Source organism: Taurulus bubalis (genome assembly GCF_910589615.1).
Source record: "Taurulus bubalis genome assembly, chromosome: 16".
NCBI classification, from domain to species: domain Eukaryota; kingdom Metazoa; phylum Chordata; class Actinopteri; order Perciformes; family Cottidae; genus Taurulus; species Taurulus bubalis.
Genome location: NC_136604.1, coordinates 14,350,526 through 14,368,672, shown reverse-complemented (window position 1 = coordinate 14,368,672; position 18,147 = coordinate 14,350,526). Strand labels below are relative to the sequence as shown.

Below are 18,147 nucleotides of genomic sequence, written 5' to 3'. Positions count from 1 at the left end.
TTGTTACATTTGCCATGTTACATTAACCATGTTATTAATTGATTAATTGAGAACTTACTATTGTTTCTAAATTATCATCAGTAACAACCTTTACCTTCCTACACATACACATTTATGTCTCTCTGCAGGATAGTGGACGGTACTGAAGACATTGAGGGGACAGAGGGTTCCCTGGCTTTCTCCTTCTCTACCAGCCGAGGTTGTCCTGTAAATGAAACAACCAGTGCCTCAGCGTCCGCCACAGGTCCTCCCAAAATACACTACTCAGCAATTTACCTAATACTACAATCCCTTTAACTTCTCACATTCTTCGAAGTGAAAAATGTTCTCATCCACATGCCTGCAGTACTGTTCTATAATGAGGGTGATTAATGGGAAGTTGCACTTCCTGTCAACGCCTACAGTATTTATCAGCTGCTTTGCCGGGTGTAAATTTGTACCTCTTATCCGTGGAGGGATTTGTAACTTGCTGATTTGTGTCACAGATATACTGCAGATCAGCACAGCAGAGTTAGCAGCTAAAGCAGAAGAGACCAGAGGACAACTCCGACACCTCGACCAGCAGGTGTGTGTGTGTGTGTGTGTGTGTGTGTGTGTGTGTGTGTGTGTGTGTGTGTGTGTGTGTGTGTGTGAGAGAGAGAGAGACAGACTGGTGGGCTCAATAATACGAGCGATATGGCTAAACCAGCATGTCAGGCACAAGACAGGTAAAAGGATTGAGCGAAGTAATGGTGACATTGTAGTAAAAAAAAAGAAGCTGTGGTGTTATAATGAGGCCTCACAGAATGGTAGAATTGTTCAATACCTAAACCCGACATGTATGTGTTTTCATGAGCTTTACATTTAATCAGTCTGCTGAATCTCAGGAAATCCCGACCTCAGTATCTTGTTTGTAGCTTTTTCTTTTGACACCAGACCTGCTTTGCCTTGTCAGTCACATTGTATAATATAATATTTGGAGGTTTTATTGACTTTGGTGGTTTATTGTCCAGCTTGAAATAACCCGTTCACACAGACACACAGCCTCTCATGCTGTATCCTATGGTTTTGATTGGCGGGTGGCTAAATTGACATTATACTCTTGGCAGGTGAGAAGGAGCTTTTGATTCCTCCCGCTAAGCCTCAGTCTGTGTCCTGGGATGAGCAGATACAGGCAGAGAGGAAAAGAGACATGACGAAAAGGAAATGGAGGGAGAAAGGGGAGAAGGCCGATCATTTTATGAAAGGCAAACAAAAAGCAAATCAGAGAGGGAGGAAAAAAGACAATGGCACAGCATCTTCACAGTTACACACGGCTCTGTTGTCCTTTCTGTGTCTCTGCGGGTCACCAGTGTTTGACAGGAAGTCTCTCAGCGTGGTCTTGTAGGTTGTTAATCCTCTCTTGGATCCATCCACACAAATCACCATCGGAGATGCAAAGGATTGTGTTGGTTTAAACCCTGTCTGCTTTCTACACAAACTCAAATATGAATGACGAACGAGGGCATTGTTATTTGGCACATGCAGGAAAGTGTCATACTGATTTGCAAAGAATTGGTACTGTTATTCGGTACTGTGGTGAACTTAAGCACAGTTTCTCATCAAGTGCTTTGAAAACCAGCAAATGTTCCACTCCAGTTGTTGTTGCTACATCTCAACTGTGGGCAGAAATCCATTAAACTCACTTAACTTCACAAAAAAACACACACAAATTGGTGGATGGCAGTGTTATTTAAATGTTTTAACAAATATAACAGTACGAATTATTTCAGTGAACATCATGCTGCAAGGGCCTTGAGACCCGTAGCCATACCTGTAATTAAAACAAACTGCAATTTTAAACATGAGAAATTGCCATCTGAAAAAGCAATTGTAAAGGTCAATGTGTTTGCTGATTCGGACCTGAAACACAGAAAAGTGGCAGAACTAATGAACTACAAAATGTGTGAACACAGTAATGAGTGCTTCCATGCCCTGTGACCTCTCATCTTTGCCCTTTAACCGTATGCTACATGTGTGCCACTGGAGGGTTTATTCTAGTGGGAGATGAATGAGGCATTAGTATAGTCAAAGAGAGGCCTAACATGGTGACCTTTGTACCGTGTCATGGAAAGCGTAATGTGCAGCTACACAGGAGACCTTTGCCTGAACAGTCTGACTAATTGCACTTGTGATTGCAAGAAGAGGCTTGACAATGAGACATAGGTACACATACACACGTATGCACAGCAGTAGTGACCTACTTTAGTAAATGAACAGTGGGAAACAAAATCAAACACTGAATACATCAGGCAAGTTTAAACCTTCCTAAATAGTACATAGATTTAGAGCAGCCATAGTTGTTTCTTAGCCACGTGGGGCAACAAGGATGTGAACACATCATGTATGTGTCTTTTATCCACATGTCTAACAGACACTGAGCAACATTAGCAGTTATTTAGAGACGTGTTTCTGGTTACCTGATGAATGTAATCAATAATATTTCTTTTTTTTCTGCTTTTTTTCTCCACTAACTGGAGAGGCTGTTAAATGCTCCACCAGCATTTAGAAACCAGCAAGTAGCTCATTTGTTTGTCTGTTGTTTGGTGCTGACCAGAAAGCCTTCTAGCATAAACAGCATGCTGAGGAGCTGCAGACAAGGTTGATGAGAACGATGAAAGTAAACTAAAATCCTTAAGCTGCGTGCCATGCAATGATAACAATGAGCTGAATAACGCAAAAAAAACACTCAATAGCGCTGAGTGGTGATAATTCCCTGAAGGTTGCTCCCTATTGATCAATAATTCTGAATAAAAAGTCTTTCCTTTTTGTCCAGGCTCACTACAACAGCTAAAGGCCAAGGTTCTCCAGGAAAGTGCAACTTTTCTGGCCTCTTGAAAGTGTTGCCAGGAAAACGACTTGCATGTTTATAGCAGCAAGGTCAAGGCAGTTGAGGTAACTATCAGGATCCCTCACCAGCCCTTACTTCTGCAGTTACTTGCAGCGCTCTTAAAGTCTGAGCTATATGTAATTCCCATTCTTCAGTTCTGCTTTGAAATGATCAGATTTACAAAAAGCACAACAGCTAATTCCTCATTATTGTTAATCTCAGCTATACTTTTCCAGAGCTCCGGCCCTCAAAATCATTATCAAACAAAAAGCTGCCCCGTGATACACCTGACACCCAGGTTGCTAATATGATGGATTACTATATTTATGTGCTTAGAATAATTTAATCAGAGTCCGATATTTGTTTTATAACTCTTGTGGTTAAGTTAGTAAAAGCATTGTGGAATCTAAAGACGCTAATACTATATGTTTTGGGCATAACATCTACCTGTAGCTGCAGTGAGTTCTCGTCATCCCTGGCTGCTGTTTTGTCTGACTAGCTCCACCGCCGGGTGTCTCTGAGGTGGGAGTACTGGAATCATGTTGACAGCGTGTCAGATTGGACTGTCCTGTCGCTCTCAGCTTTTCTATTTTTATCAGAGCCAGAGTTTAGACCCAGGCTTTTATCGGCTACTACGGGAGGAAGAGGAAAGGGAGAGAGATCAGAGAGAATACGTATGTATATCTATGTGTCTGTTTTGTGTGCGACTCAGCGTGGTAGATCAAAGTCAAACAACCTTGATGTAAAAATGTAAATCGAGTTTACAATTAAATGTTAATTGATAAGACAACGCAATTCGTAACACATATTCAACTTCACAGGGTACAGTACGCAGGCCTAACAGTGTGTGTCCATGTTACCCCGAGAAGAAGAGAGAAGCCTTATTTGGTCTGCCGTGATCACAGTGTACTTGATCACCTCTTGCCGTAGTCACACAGCGACTGGAACCGTTCCCACCCAGAGCTGTGTGTCCTGCTGAGGGCTGATGGGCATCCAGTAGCACGGATGTGCATGATTGGCCTGATGAATGGTCATGAGTGCTTTGACTGGTAGAAGCAGGTGGCACGTTGGCAGGGCTTTCTGGTCGTGCCCTCTGTGGACACGCCTCATGCAGAGAGCAGCTAATCACCCCCACCTCCCATCATCAGTGTAATGGCCAATTATAGCAGCACGATGATAACAGCTAAACGGCAGGCAGGAGACAGACATATTTTTGACCCAAAATGACTGACCTGAAAATACCAAATTCCTGATGATGTAGCGTACACCCTGCAGCTTTTTGTTCTTGCTAATCAGTGGGTTTTTCCTAGAAAGTTTGTCTTGATTACATAACCAAACATGTCAACTACTGCATGTGGCGGTGAATCCATGTTGAGAGTTATAGAAATAGGTTTGGATAACAGAATCAAGCAACGAGACGCATACTTTACAACCTCAAAGGAAATAGACTAGGGCAAGTCTGCCTTGACTCATTTGTGTTTTTTTAAAATGTACTCGCCCATATTTAAACAATGTGTAACTCTGGTTTTAGTCCAATTTCATACTACAGCAAATACTTACTTTACATTTATTTTTATTATAAGTAATGGGTAAAAAAGAATTGCACCCTTGCAAAAATGTAAATAAATCTACTGTCAAAATTTCTTTTTTCCTTTTTGGGGAAAATGTTGAAGTTTGTAAAGTGTTTACGTTCATTTTAACAATGATAGAATTACAAAGCCATAGAAAATATTCAGTTTCTGAATAGTGAGGCTGTTTTCAATGAGAATAAATTGAGCTGTGCTACAAACTAAGTCCAGCTCTTTCCTGCTATTACTACTAGATTTTATTAAAATCCTTCAGATTGAAACTTTAAATGTTTTTTATTTCTAACCATCCACTTGAGTGCCAAGAATACATTTTGTTATGCCATGGATGAGGAGGCACGAGGCATTTGTTTTTCTTCTTTACAAATAAACAATGTTTGTGTCTGCAGGTGAATAACCTCGGGAGAGAAGTAGCCGACCTTGGACAAGTCATGAGGAGAATGGCCCAACTCATGGAAACCCTCATGTCGTCAACGCCACAACCTACAGTCGTCTGCCAAACGCACTACTCCCCAGCACACCTCACATACCTGCCCCATCCTACCCCTCCTATGTCTTACCCTTCACCATGCTCCTCTCAGACTGCCTCTATTTGGACGGACATGCCCATGTCATTGCCCTCCTCTCCCCTCACTATTCCTCAGCAACATGGTGCGACATGCCACACAGACTTCCTCACACATAGATCACAGGACCTCCAGCTTGGGTACTCTGCTATGTTCAGATCAACTCCCCCTCCAACTCGCAACTCATCTGCACTTCCACTACAGCCTGTCATCTCAGAGCCTCACCTGCCTTCCTCGCCGATCAGCTCACCAGAGATGTCCCACTACAAAGACGGGGTCATCAGGTCAAGAGAACACAATCCACCATTATAGGACGATGGAGATGAGGGCCCTCATCAGAGCCCTGGGTGCTCTCTGCAAACTGGACTTGGGAGCACCTACCACAACCCAAATAAGGATTTGTATCAGCCCTCCATCTGAACGTTCCTGGACTCTGCAGGACTTAATCCAGGATATTTTTAAGGGATATGTTTCTGAACTGAAGTTCAGGCTGATCATTGGAGGACATATGCAGGAATTCAACTTAGATTGCTCTTTTGTGCATGAAAACAAGTACAGAAGGTTTAGGTGCGTTAGCTCTACCTTATAGAAATGTAATGTTGCTAGACGAGCTGCAGAAGTTTGGATCAGTTGTGGAGCAGTATCGTGGCAGCTCTCTGGACACAGCTCACCAACACCCCCCACCTCGAGGTGCGGGATTGTGCCATAATGGAGGACAAAAGGGATGCAGAGGAGAAAGTTCTTTCAGTCCTCCCTTTTTTCTTCTTCTGTCTGTTAATGGTTTCAGGTCAGCTGGTCTGGTTGGACGAGGAGAAAACATTGTGAGTGAAGGTGGGGTTTGTAGACAAGCAGGGGTAGGGGCTCTTAACATCCATCCCCCATCCTCCTTTCTCTGGCATTTCCTCTCCTTTTAAACCTTCTTTCCTTGCGCACTCAACCCACACATGATGCTCTGGATTGCGTGTACCAGTGCATGGCTTGTTGGGGTTGGTTGGACTGGAAGCTCAAAATGGTTTGAGGAGTGAGATGGGACGTATTGTGCTCTTTACCGCTGGACCTCAGGGGAAGAGGGGGTGGAGGTAGAGGAAGCTGGTTATGGAGGTGGGGGTATGTTGTGCTCCAGGCTGCACGGCCCCTGCTGTCGTCTGTCACACTGAGCACAGGGACTCGTTCTCCCGCTCTGCTTCTCTGTTTTTCTCCACACACCTACACTCTCTATCCCTCCTTCTTTATCTCTCTCTTGCTCTCTGCATGCCTTTCCAAGCCTTTTGAGTGGTGCCTGTAGACACACATTAACATGCTGCATGTCACCCTGTGGAAATCCAGCTTGCCATTTATCTATCTATTTAAAGGAAACATGGTTCAATCTTTTATTAGCTGAACCTAACATTTACTGATGCATATTTATTGTATTTTGGCTCAGTCTAACAACTGGGTAATCTAGGGACAATGTAGTCGCCCCTGTTGTGCAATGGCCTGGAGCAAAGTGCCGATACTAAATTGGTTCCTGATCCACGATGGAGGCCATATCCCCAATTGTCACCCAGGGATACCATCTCTGAGATATATTTTCTCAGCTGTTCAGAGCAAAGGCAATACTCCCATATAAAAGCACAATAAAGAAATAAAGACGCTTTTATATTTCTATGAATGTATCAATACTAAAGATGTATTTTTTTACCTCAAGTAATGCAAGAGTGTGGAATGGCAGTTAATGATGCTACTGTATATGAATGTATAGTAGTGCTGTTTGCTGATACCAGCCAATGCAATCTTAAACTAGGGAAAAGATCCAAACTCCTGACAGATCTACTTTACTCTTTCGACTTCATGTAGGTTTGCATCTGCTTCTCTGCAAATGGAATGTACTGTAATAAAACATCTTTTTTTCTCATAACATTTTGATATTATTAGATACAAAAAACTGTTATGCTAATAAATGACAAATATGACTGTTATTCCCCTGGCTTTTTTGTTTTCGTTCATTGATTGTCACATTTAGGAGAACAAATCTGTAAAACACATTGTCAATGATTGGTGTCTATCAAAGGCTTTAATTTAGCTCAATTATTGTGTTTTGGAATAAGTGGATAAAATGTCTGCTCATGCAGAATATAATGTACTTCCTGGTCAGTTTCATAGACATGATTAAAATAAAATTAAAAAAAATCACTCTTAATGAGATATGGCTCAAAGCCTACTCCTCCAGCAAATCTAATGATTTTCTTTGTACGTAGGCTTCTGCAATAATCTGCTGAGATCCAGATAAATGTATGATGTCATTGGATTACAACTAAACCAGGTATAAATGATGCTATGCCACTTTTAGCAATTAGCATGCTAACATTTGTAACCTGCAGCTGAGGCCGATGGGAATGTAATTTATGGAAGTGTTTGGTCATATACCAAAGTATTGGATATATTAAAACTTTTAACTAATGATGACGATAGTGGAAATGTTTAGGGAGCCCTAACATTATAATAATTCATCGTAAAGGAGACTTGAATATGTGTGCAGAGTTTTATGTAAATCCATCCAACAGCTGTTGCTGAATTGTTCTTGGACTCACCAACAAATACATGCCCACCAAAACACAAAGTTAATGAGGCCAGATCTCTGTCATACAAGACGGTTGCTTGTCCACATTGTTTATAATAGCATGAATTTGTTTTGTGCGTGCGTGTGTGTTTCTGTCTTTTGTTAGCTTCTGCCAAGGTTCATCTGAGGTGAAAGCGCAGCAACGGTCATGTGCCACTAGAGACGTGGGCGTTGGGTGAAAACTGAGTAAGTATGCGTGCTGTGGATCACATTGACATGTCTGTCATAGGTCCAGCTGCTCTCACCTGGCAAGGTGCTGTGTGTGTGTGTGTATGTATGTGTGTGTGTGTGTGTGTGTGTGTGTGTGTGTGTGTGTGTGTGTGTGTGTGTGTGTGTGTGTGTGTGTGTGTGTGTGTGTGTGTGTGTGTGTGTGTGTGTGATACAGGGGACATATTGTGGTGATGTGGCAGTGTTTTCTCTTCATGTGTGTAAATGTGTTGAGGGAAAGTGAAAATGAAGATAATGTGCGGTCAAAATATCCCCCACCTTGATCATTTCTTGTGTGTTTTTTTCCTGGGAAGAAACTTGCAGGTGGGTGGGGGCATGTTTGCACTGAGGATGATTATTTGTGGGTTTAGCAGCGCCTCCAGCACATCTGTGGGAATGCTGTTATTTAGCCCGGGGTCTTGAAGGCCCATCCATATTTAATGGTGTACAGACAATCCCATCCTGGCTGTTTATGCATCATTTTATCCACCTGCTAGCAAACTCATCTTTTATTCACTGCTTCCCACAATCTGTCATTAGCTAACTGAAGCCCATCTGCCTCCCTCTTTTGCACCCTTGCCTCCCTCTTTCCCACCACTTGTGATTTCTGATTAAAGTTGGGTCTGATTTAAAGGGATCGAGAGGAGAAGGGAACAGAGATGGGGAAAAAACATGATGGAAACGTGCAACACAGATGCTAAAAGGAGAAAAGGATTACAGTAAAAGAGGTGGGATGTGGACTTGTGATGTATGAGTATTCATCTTTATACTTAAAAACATCGAACTGTGTTTCATCGTGTCTTTATCGCCGTCTGTTTAATCCACTCTTTTTTACATTGTTTAATGATGGCCCTGACCCAAATACAGCAACTATTCATCCCCGTCCACTCTTTTCATCTGTGCACAAACAGGCATGCTGTGTGAGCACACACACACACACACACACACACACACACACACACACACACACACACACACACACACATTCACTCTTCCATTCAAATGAGCACTTTATCCCAGTGAAAAGAGCCTCTTCACTTGTCCCCCATCCCAGATTTCAGTCCTAAAAAACACCATCGCTGTGCAGGAGGTGTGAACTTCTCTCTCAGGTAAACTAAAAATCTGTCCCTTTCTCTTCTTTCATCTCCATGGACATAATGGAGATATGTTAAAATCTGCCAGCTGTGGTGAGGTGTCTCCATTCAGCCCTTACTGAGACCTGATAGGCTGCCTGCTAACAAAAAGAAAAGCTGAGCTGTGTGCTGAACCAAGGACACATTATGTTTGTGTTTAAATGTGTGTGTGCTTCTGGTTGTGTGTACGTCCGTACATATCAAGTGTCTGTTTGCATATAAGAGAGCACACATCCATGTGTCAGATATGGAGAAAAGTTCAGATATGGAGAAAGTTCTCCACACAAGGGCTTTACATTTATCTGTTCCACTCTGGGGGCTACTGCTGCACATCCAAATGGATACATTTGCATTGGTATAATGCAGGAAGGGAGGGGGAAGCTTGCAGGACATCTTGTGTGTTTGATAAATGAGTCTGCTCCCCTGGGTGCAACGGGACAAGTGGTGGTGGTGGTGGTGGTGGAAGAACAATGTGCATGTGAGAGATTAATGGTGGTTTCTTCTCTGGGAAGTGTAGGCCTGGCTATGCCCATCGAGCGAGGATACTGGAACAGCTGCTAAATTACCTCCATTGTTGCTCACCTGTCAGAGCAGTCTGGCATTTCCAAAGCAGCAGATAGGAGGATCATCAGCATGTAAAGCTTTGTGAAATAGTTGTCTTCCATTGTGTTGGATGTAGCAGTGATGTAAGGGTCCCTTTCTAAAAGTCTAAACTAAAATACCCACTAAAATTAGAAGAAGATAAAATGCAGTCCTCTGTCTGTGAACATCTGGCAGCATTTTACTTTTTAGACAGCCGTATAGATGAGGTACCTTTCCATTCTGTTGTTTGTTTTCAAGGATGACTATCCAAATGTTGACGTTACAAAATGAACCAAAGTCCTCCAGCTTTTCTGTACAGCCATTTAATCAGAGGCTGCAAAAGCATTAAACTATCTGTCAAGATGATAGCAGTAGAGGGCTCAATGTCTCTGCATGAATGTCTTGTCTGAGTGTGTTTCAGCTTCCTAGAGAGAGAGATAGGGATGGCTGTTTTGTTTGCATCATACAAGCAGGAAAAACTGTAATCGTGTGGCCAATATTGTCTCTTTTTTTGTCGACAGATTATCAACTCTCAGAATCAGATGAATATAGTATTAAATAAACATTCTCAACAAATTTTTGTTTTTTGTTTTAGTCCAATTTGTCTTAATCAAAACATAAATCTGAATCTAATAGAGTTAGAATTTAAGAGCAATCTTATTCAATAATAATTGTACAACCATTGTTTTTGAATTCATGATTAAATTCAAATAATGTAATCATACTCTCATCACCTGTTTAGCAGCCTTTATATTTAAGGCACGCCACCCAGCATATAAGGTGGGAAATAAGAAAGATTGCTGCTATAATTTTCTCCTTTCAAGTTTTTAATGTGTTGCACAAATACAGTTTTTATTGAAACAAAACAAATTTAAAAGGTGCCCTTATAAAGTGTTTGTGTCACCAGATATTTTCTAAATGAGACATTCAGAAGCCCTTTTTGTCTCTGACCATAATTGCTGCTGCAAGTTTTTGTCACATTTTAATGCACATAATCTTTACTCAGTGTCAGCCGCGGCTCCTGGCCCTTCCACATAGACCTAATTGCACAACAAGCACATAACGAATGAATGAAAACAACAGTGTCTGTGTAAAGAACACCCAAGGCTCTTAAAGACGTGCACAGTAAGTGCAGCCGGCCCCGTCCTGGGTGAAATAGCCCCATGGATCTTCATAAGGAGGCCACGGCTCCACGCACCACAGCCGCTGACATCCATCTGAGTCTCACTGGTTCATCGGAAGATGTGTGTGTTTGTGAGAATGCGACATGTCGCAGGTCCTTTTTCACTTTCACTTCTCTTTTGTTTTCACAGGTCCTTTGTTAGTGTGGCATTGGGTGCTGACTCCATGACAGGTTTGATGCATGGACGCGGGCTCGTTGACTCTCTGCACATATTGACAGTATTAAACCCCATAATGAAACATGCATTGAAGTGGTCGCCCGTTCCTTTGTCAGAAACTGAGCTTGCATATCCGACAAAATACAGAAATTACCATAAAGCACTGGTATTACATCAAATTAAATTACAAAAAAAGGGGTTTAAAATGTTAATAAGGGCATGAACAAGTATATTACTTTCATTTTACAAAATGTCATTCACAAGCATAGAAATAATAAAATCAATCTAATCCCTAAGTTACTTTTGATGAGGTTGTACCCCAAGGAGTTTTAACAGAAATCCCCAAACGCTTTGTTTGTGATTTGGAAAGTAAAGTAGCGTCATTTCCCGCCACAAATATAGAGCATTAGTCAAATCTATTGTATGTAATCATAATTTAGAGCTAGTGTCTCGGAGACCCCAAACTGGAATGACCTCTCAGTTGATGCCAATAAGCAATTCTCATAAATCTATCATATATCAAAACAATGTCTTGTGTTTCAAGGTGTTTTAGGGTTCCAGTTGTTAAGAAAGGTTAAACCGGCCTTTTCTGTTCCTTTAGTTGACTTTATGGGTATAGGCTATATGTCCTGCAGTCTTCCGGGCAAACATGGATTGCTTTTCACAGTGATATTAGCAACACAATGACCACATGGCCTCTTGACATCCTCTGAAGAGCTAAAGCAGAGAGATGTTATCCTTCTTGTTCAAGAACTCCTATAGTTATGTAACGGAGAGAGAAGACATATTAATCAACAATATGTTTTTTGTCCAAGAAATATGTTTTTTGACCTATGCCTCGAAGCTGCAGACATACCATATGACTGTTTTTTATTCTAAAAGGTGCTGTGTACTTGACTAGGCTAAGTGCACCATGGGTTAAGAAAAGCATTAGTGTGACAAAGAATAGGCGGTTATTAGCACTCAATGCCTGGGGACCAGCAGAGCGTCTTCCTGCATGCCAGTTGACCTCCTAACCTCTGTGGCTTGAATAACGGTCACACTTATGATTGAGATATGAGTTACAGTAGACACAAGGACACCGGAAGTTAATCACATCATAATCACAACATCATCTCAGTCTCATGCATATTAGGATATTGTCACATGATAGGCTGACTGTGTAGCATAATCATGTTTATTATAAGGACATCTTTAAGGATATTCTCATCAGTGAATCATATTGGTCATAACAACAACAAAGTGATCAGTTGGGGCTTTAGAAGATCTTTAAGGCAGATGGCTCCCTCTGCTGTTGGCAGCTGATAATGTATGAGTCTACATGTTTGGTCAATATGTGTTGTAAAACATGATCCCAAACACATGAAGAAACAACACAACAGGTTTGAATAAAACATGTGATGGAATTTAATCCCTCACACAGGTGTTTTCAGACTGATTGTGATCTCTCTTACTCTCCTGAGTTCCGTTGCACCTAAGGTTTTTTGTTTGCACGAAGGTATAAATGATAAAATGAATGATGGTTATATTCCATTAGCTGCTTCAGTGTCTGGTATTGTGCATGCATGCTTACTGTCACACTGTCATGTCTTATACTGGCACACATAAATAGAACAGCGCCATCGCTAAACTGATTATAGCAGCTATAATAAAAACACCTGTGTGTTTGCAGGAACAGAACACTACACAACCAAAAGTATGTAGACACCTGAATATTATGTGATTTTCTGACATTTCTTTCGATAATAAATGTAGCTGTGGGGAAGGGTAGAGAGGGGAAGGGTGCAATGGTGGTGTTGGGGTTATAATTTTGTCCAGAACAAATTCTATTTATTATTAAAATATACCATGGACTAATCTTGGTCCTCTCCAGTACAAGTTCTCCGTCATAATTTCATAATAGATGAAGCCGTGTTTAATGTGATTCTTTCTGCTGATTTTTCAGTAATGTGCACAAGAACATATGAAATATCAAACACATGAATTCATGACAGCAATTAGCCTACTGAAGTTTTCTCACCGAATATAAGTAAATGTACAATAAGTATTACTAAATAAACAGTTTTAAATAAATCAACGTAATCGTATCTTGTATTTTATTTCTTTAGATAGTCTGTTGTTTATTATCTAACAATGAATTGTATTTGCAATCCTTAAAACAGGAGCAACAAAGCTAACTGGCAAAGTGGAGCAAAAAAAGCATCTGTTTTTGTATTTTCTGCACCATTTTACTCCTGCATGCCACTATGCAGAGCACATAGTATATGATAATATACATTAATAGCAGGAATCCCTCGCTGCTCTCTGTATCAGGCACCTTTAGGAGCTACTAGTTGCTCAAAGTGCCACTGTTGTCTGGGTTGATGGGTGCAGGGCCGCAGGAGGAGAGCTCCTGTCTTTGCGTGGGTGTTGACATCTCTTGGGCCGCTTTGTGTGAAACCTCCTTCCTTCACAACCTCGAGGCATAACTGGGACTGCTGGTGAACGAGTTGACCGCTCAGCTGAAGCAGAAAACAGACACAGTGAGTTAGCCAAACGCCTGCTGTATATGAGATCAATAACAAGGAAGTGTAACTCTCGGCCTTGCCTTGATGAACTTCCACTGGAGTCTGCTGGTGGTCGTTCGGTGTGCGGGGCACGGAGATAAGATCACCCTCTCTCCACTGGCGTCCATACACAAAGCCCCCATGGGACCCCAACGCACTTCAAACTCAGAGTTCAGATCGCAGTGCTGCAACGACAAGAGAGATCATCTTTGCCGCTGTGCGTTACCTGTCTGTCTTCGATTTTCACAACTGTTGTCATGGTTACCTGGCTGCCCGTCCCACTGCACGGCGCTGCGTTCATGGGCCCAACCTGCGGTCCCGGCCCTCGGGGGTAGTCTGCACAGCTGCCAGTGCCGACATTGTACAGCTATTGACAGGCAGAAATGGGACCCATCAGTCATCGATGATGTCCATCAATGCGTGGAACCAATCCTGTGTGTGTGTGTGCGTGTGTGCGTATGTGCGTGTGTGTGTGTGTGTGTTACCTCGCCTGACAGTGTAGGTCTGTCCTGGGGGAGGTAAAGTTGTGGATAAACTGTCGTCAGGTACCAGTGAAAGTTGCGACAGCCCAGACTCCTCTTAAGCCGCAGACGCTCTGTGATGTTGGGGCTCTCAGACTGCACAGAAGAAATAACAATTATGTACTTTATATTTGGTACACTCAACCAACCAATATCTTGGTCCCCACACAAAAACATACACACCTGCCTGATGAAATGAGCAAGTGTGTCTCTCCTATAGAAGATCTTCCGGTATGCGTCCATCCAGGTGTCTGCTATCCGAATCTTGTTCCTCTGAAGCTGCTCCTGGTCTGGGAAGCGGTAGGGCAGGTGGTGGCGGTCTAGGTGGGCCACACGTGAGCAAGGAACCACCTCCATGGTGCCCCCGCATGACCAGACCTGGGATAATGGGAACAGTACAAGCAGTATTATATTTTTATTTCAAAACACTGCAGCATTTTCCAATTCAATCTGTCACATAACATGCTACAGTTCCAAAATATTAATTTCAATGGTCATTAAGGAAAACAAGTGGCCATGTAACATTTTCTTCTCTTATTTGTCACCCGGCCCAGACATTCCCAGACCACTATTCAACTTGAGATTTCCATTTGCAAAAAGCATCATGTCCCAGAAAGACATTCCTAAGGCCCTGACAGAAGGCAACTAAATCAGCCAAAGTATCCCTAAAATAAAGGCTTACGTGGCTTAAGATGGAAAACAAAAGCAATCTGTCATCTCTCCGTAATGTGTGAGATGGTAAATTGCAGGTTTGGATGGAAAGTTTATCTTCTTTTTTTTATGCTTTACCCTGATTGACAGCTCAATTTGTTCCACTCCCCACAGCAGCATCCCAGGGTCGTAGGCTCCCACACTTTGGAAGAAATGTCTGTCAACGGCCACAACTCCGCCTCCTAATGCTGGGCTCCTGTCGTAGACAGAATCATCATTAACCAAGAACAAACACAGGAATGTGTCTCTGTATCACAGGAGCAGAGAGACATTACAAACGTCAGACTATTACTGTCTTAATTCACAAGGACAAGCAGATCACAGCACATAGCCGAGAGCAATGGTTCCTGCAGTTAACTTGTGACTCCTTGTCGAAGGTCATCAATGGCCTATGAGCACTTAAAGCAAAGAGAACCTTACTTTACCTATTGGCCTAAGGAGGTTTAATTACACATTGAGAAAAATTAACACGTTTTATTTTATTTTATTCTTTTCTAACTTGTTTATCATCCCATGACCCCTCCTATCAGTCTTGCAGCTCCTTTGGGCACACATAAACAGCACACATAAACAGAAAAAAAGATATGAGCAAGGTTGACCAGGGCTTCCTCTTAGCCCTCACCTAACATTACTTTGAGTAAATAGTGTAATGAGAGCACAACTGACATCATTTTGCTGTAAACTCACTGCACAGGTCGAACAGCTGAGTCTGGGTCTTTATCTTGCAGCTGAGGGTAAGATTCCCAGTAGAAGTCAAGTCTCCAGTCAAACACTCCCCTGACTGGCCACTGGGTGGCATTGTACTGAAAGGTCTGCCAGTCTATCACATCCATTATGGGGGATACCACTCTGGTCCTGCAACAAGACCACACATCCATTTTTTTATTCAAATGTGTCCTTTTTCATTGACATTCATCAAGTAAGGGGATTCAAAATGAGGTGTATGTTCTGAATGAGAAGCATGCTCCTGTCAGTCAAAGACTTTGAAGAATAAAAACATTTAACATTCCTAAACATCCTCACTTGGTTATATTCTCACTTATCATTCAAAACATGTGCAGTAAGTACTGAGAAAATGAAAGAAAATCCTCATTAGTGTGTGCGTTTATAACTGCAAATATCTGTGTTATAATATGATGGTTCATGTCACAGAAGTTAAGTTCAGAGACAGGCTGTTCTTTGTTGGGGTCTGTTCTGGTTTACTTGAAATGTTTCTCCCAAGAGGCCATGTGTGATGTGATGCTCAGAAGAAATGGAATGAAGAGATTAAAGAGAGCAAGAAATGGGCGAAGGGTCAAACATGTGGCTGAAAGAGTTTAGTGGTTGCAGACTGCAGGTCTGAGAGTTCAGCCTAATTACCTATAACAAGAGCTGCCCTGCAGGCAGCCTGAGACACGAGAGCCAAATCATGAGAGCTGCAGCTTTGTATACACACAAAGCACATATCCCATGCTTGACTAATGAGCACAGACAACTGATAACTCTGAACCCTCCGTCTTCTCACTTCTCTCAAGTGGTTCTGTCAAACAGCAGAACAGTAGAGAAACGAGCAGACAGACTTAGGCACAGATGCTGGGTTTATATATTTTTGACATTCAATCAACAGAGCAATTTGTAATTATTATGGTTAGGAATTGGGCAGTGGAATAACACGAGTGTTGCACTGCTGTCCATTACTTTTGTAGGCTATACATAATTAGATTAAATAGTACCTGTCCTGGGCCACTCTCTCCAGCAGTGGTTCCAGCCAACCCTTCTGGCATTCACAGTGGGAGTCCATGAACACCAGCACCTCTCCCGCAGCTCTGGCAGCACCCAGAGTATGGCACCCTCCAACGCCCAGGCGCTTGGTGCTGCGGATCAAACGCACCCCCTCCAGATGAGACACATATTCACTGAGCACACTCTTCATGTGGCCTGAGAAGGGGACACAGACGAATACAATGGTAATGAGGTAAACACAGGTCAAGTGGATGGGTGGATGAATGGATGTGGACAGATTGAGCAACTCACCGTGCTGGCTGAGGTCGTCCACCAACAGGACCTCCTGCAGATGCTGTTTGGGTGCAGTATCCAGCACGCTGTGCACGGTGCGCAGCAGTGTGGACCAAGCCTCGTCATGGAAACAGATGACAACACTGGCCGACGGCAACGACTCGCTGTACTGCTCCCCCAAACACCTGGGAAACAAATGCAAAGTGCCAAGGCGGCGTTTCAATACCAAAGTGGGTCACTTCCGCGCAAAGGGTTTGATGTATCTATCCAGTCGTGCGCTTTGGACAGCGCGTCGTGCACTCACTCAGGATGGCGCGCCTCTGGCAGCCTGCGATGCAGCGATATCCTCTCGCTGACCACCTCGTTGAAACCGTACTTCTGCACCGCAGACAACTCCAATTCTCCCTCCATGCCCTCAAGCTGCGCTACTTTCCCTATTTCACCGTGCGTCACAGGCGCGCGGGGATCCTTGTTCGCTCCCGGGAGAAGCACCTTGTAACTCCCTTTCTTCTGCGGCAGGTTCTTGGTTCCCTGCGCTGATGGCACGAATAAAAGCTGGTCTTCTTGCAGAGATTTTAGCGGGGCGAGATCGACCCCGAGCTCTAATGCAGGGTCTCGGGAGTCCACAATCACCTCCAGGTCCGGTGCATTGGGAATCCGCTGGAGGGGGCGGCGGGGAGGGCCAGGTTTCTGGTGACTGTGGTCCCGGCGCTGGCTGTTAAAGAGGTCCGAGAGCGCCAGAGTAACCAGGGTGAACCCGAGGAGCAGCAGCCAGAGGCAGAGCATCTTCCTCCGGACAGCTGCAGCTCTGCCCCACAGCCTCATGATGAGGAGTGCAGAGGAGAGGGGGATAAGAAGTTGGCCCGGTGCGGTCTTGACTTCCACATTTTCTTGTAGCTTTGTCTCAACTTTGAAGTCGATTAAATTTCCCAAAAGTGATGAAATTCGACAGAGATTATCCAAAAAGTGGAGAGAGAGGAAAAAGCAACTCGCGCATTAGTCTTCTGGAGAGTAGCTCCGCATCCATGGAGCAGACTTGGGACAGGAGTGACAGACGAAGCAGGTTCAAGGCAAGCTCCCAACTTCTTCTTCTTCTTCTTCTCCTCCTCGTGGTGGAGGTGCGCAGACGTTGCCTCTCATCCCGCGGTCCTAAAGCCCGCGTGAGCTCATAACAGCACCTGATACACCCACCTGCTCCTACACCTGCGGAGTTGATCCTCAAAGCAATCTCAACAGTTCCCCTGATAACACTTATTAAAGCACCCTTTACTAAAACAAACTCTAATGGGGAAATATTATAATTCCAGCTGCCACACATGAATTGTATTCAAACAGTCAGTTTTATGTTTGTCAATGTTGCATGAGTCTATTTAGGGATTTGAATGTATGTGGGATTTAGTATAGTTTAAATAGGCTATCATATGGGGCCAATATAACGTCATGGCTTGTAGGATCCTAAAACTCTGAATTCCTAAACGTGGTATGTTTATACGGCCACATTGCTGTGGAATGA

General features: G+C 43.1%; 2 protein-coding genes across 2 annotated transcripts in view; one reads left to right on the top strand and one right to left on the bottom strand.

Annotated features, from left to right (window-relative positions):
• kcnh8 (potassium voltage-gated channel, subfamily H (eag-related), member 8) overlaps positions 1-5,420 on the top strand; it is a gene marked incomplete at both ends in the record, with an annotated part of 44,371 nt that extends 38,951 nt beyond the window's left edge. The window contains 4 exons of the mRNA XM_079231665.1: positions 129-244; positions 486-565; positions 4,824-5,276; positions 5,340-5,420. Of these exons, the coding sequence (XP_079087791.1) occupies positions 129-244; positions 486-565; positions 4,824-5,276; positions 5,340-5,420 (730 nt within the window). The remainder of the gene's footprint in view (positions 1-128; positions 245-485; positions 566-4,823; positions 5,277-5,339) is intronic.
• A 6,664-nt stretch (positions 5,421-12,084) lies between these two features.
• On the bottom strand, positions 12,085-17,830 carry LOC306748601 (polypeptide N-acetylgalactosaminyltransferase 15-like). The gene is made up of 10 exons (XM_079231787.1): positions 16,939-17,830; positions 16,653-16,819; positions 16,352-16,556; positions 15,327-15,494; positions 14,718-14,835; positions 14,112-14,306; positions 13,893-14,024; positions 13,673-13,774; positions 13,449-13,592; positions 12,085-13,362 (listed from the first exon to the last, which is right to left on the bottom strand). Exons 1-10 carry the CDS (start codon positions 17,457-17,459, stop codon positions 13,171-13,173), a joined length of 1,944 nt encoding a protein of 647 aa, XP_079087913.1. The 5' UTR covers positions 17,460-17,830; the 3' UTR covers positions 12,085-13,170.
• Positions 17,831-18,147: the final 317 nt, after the last annotated feature.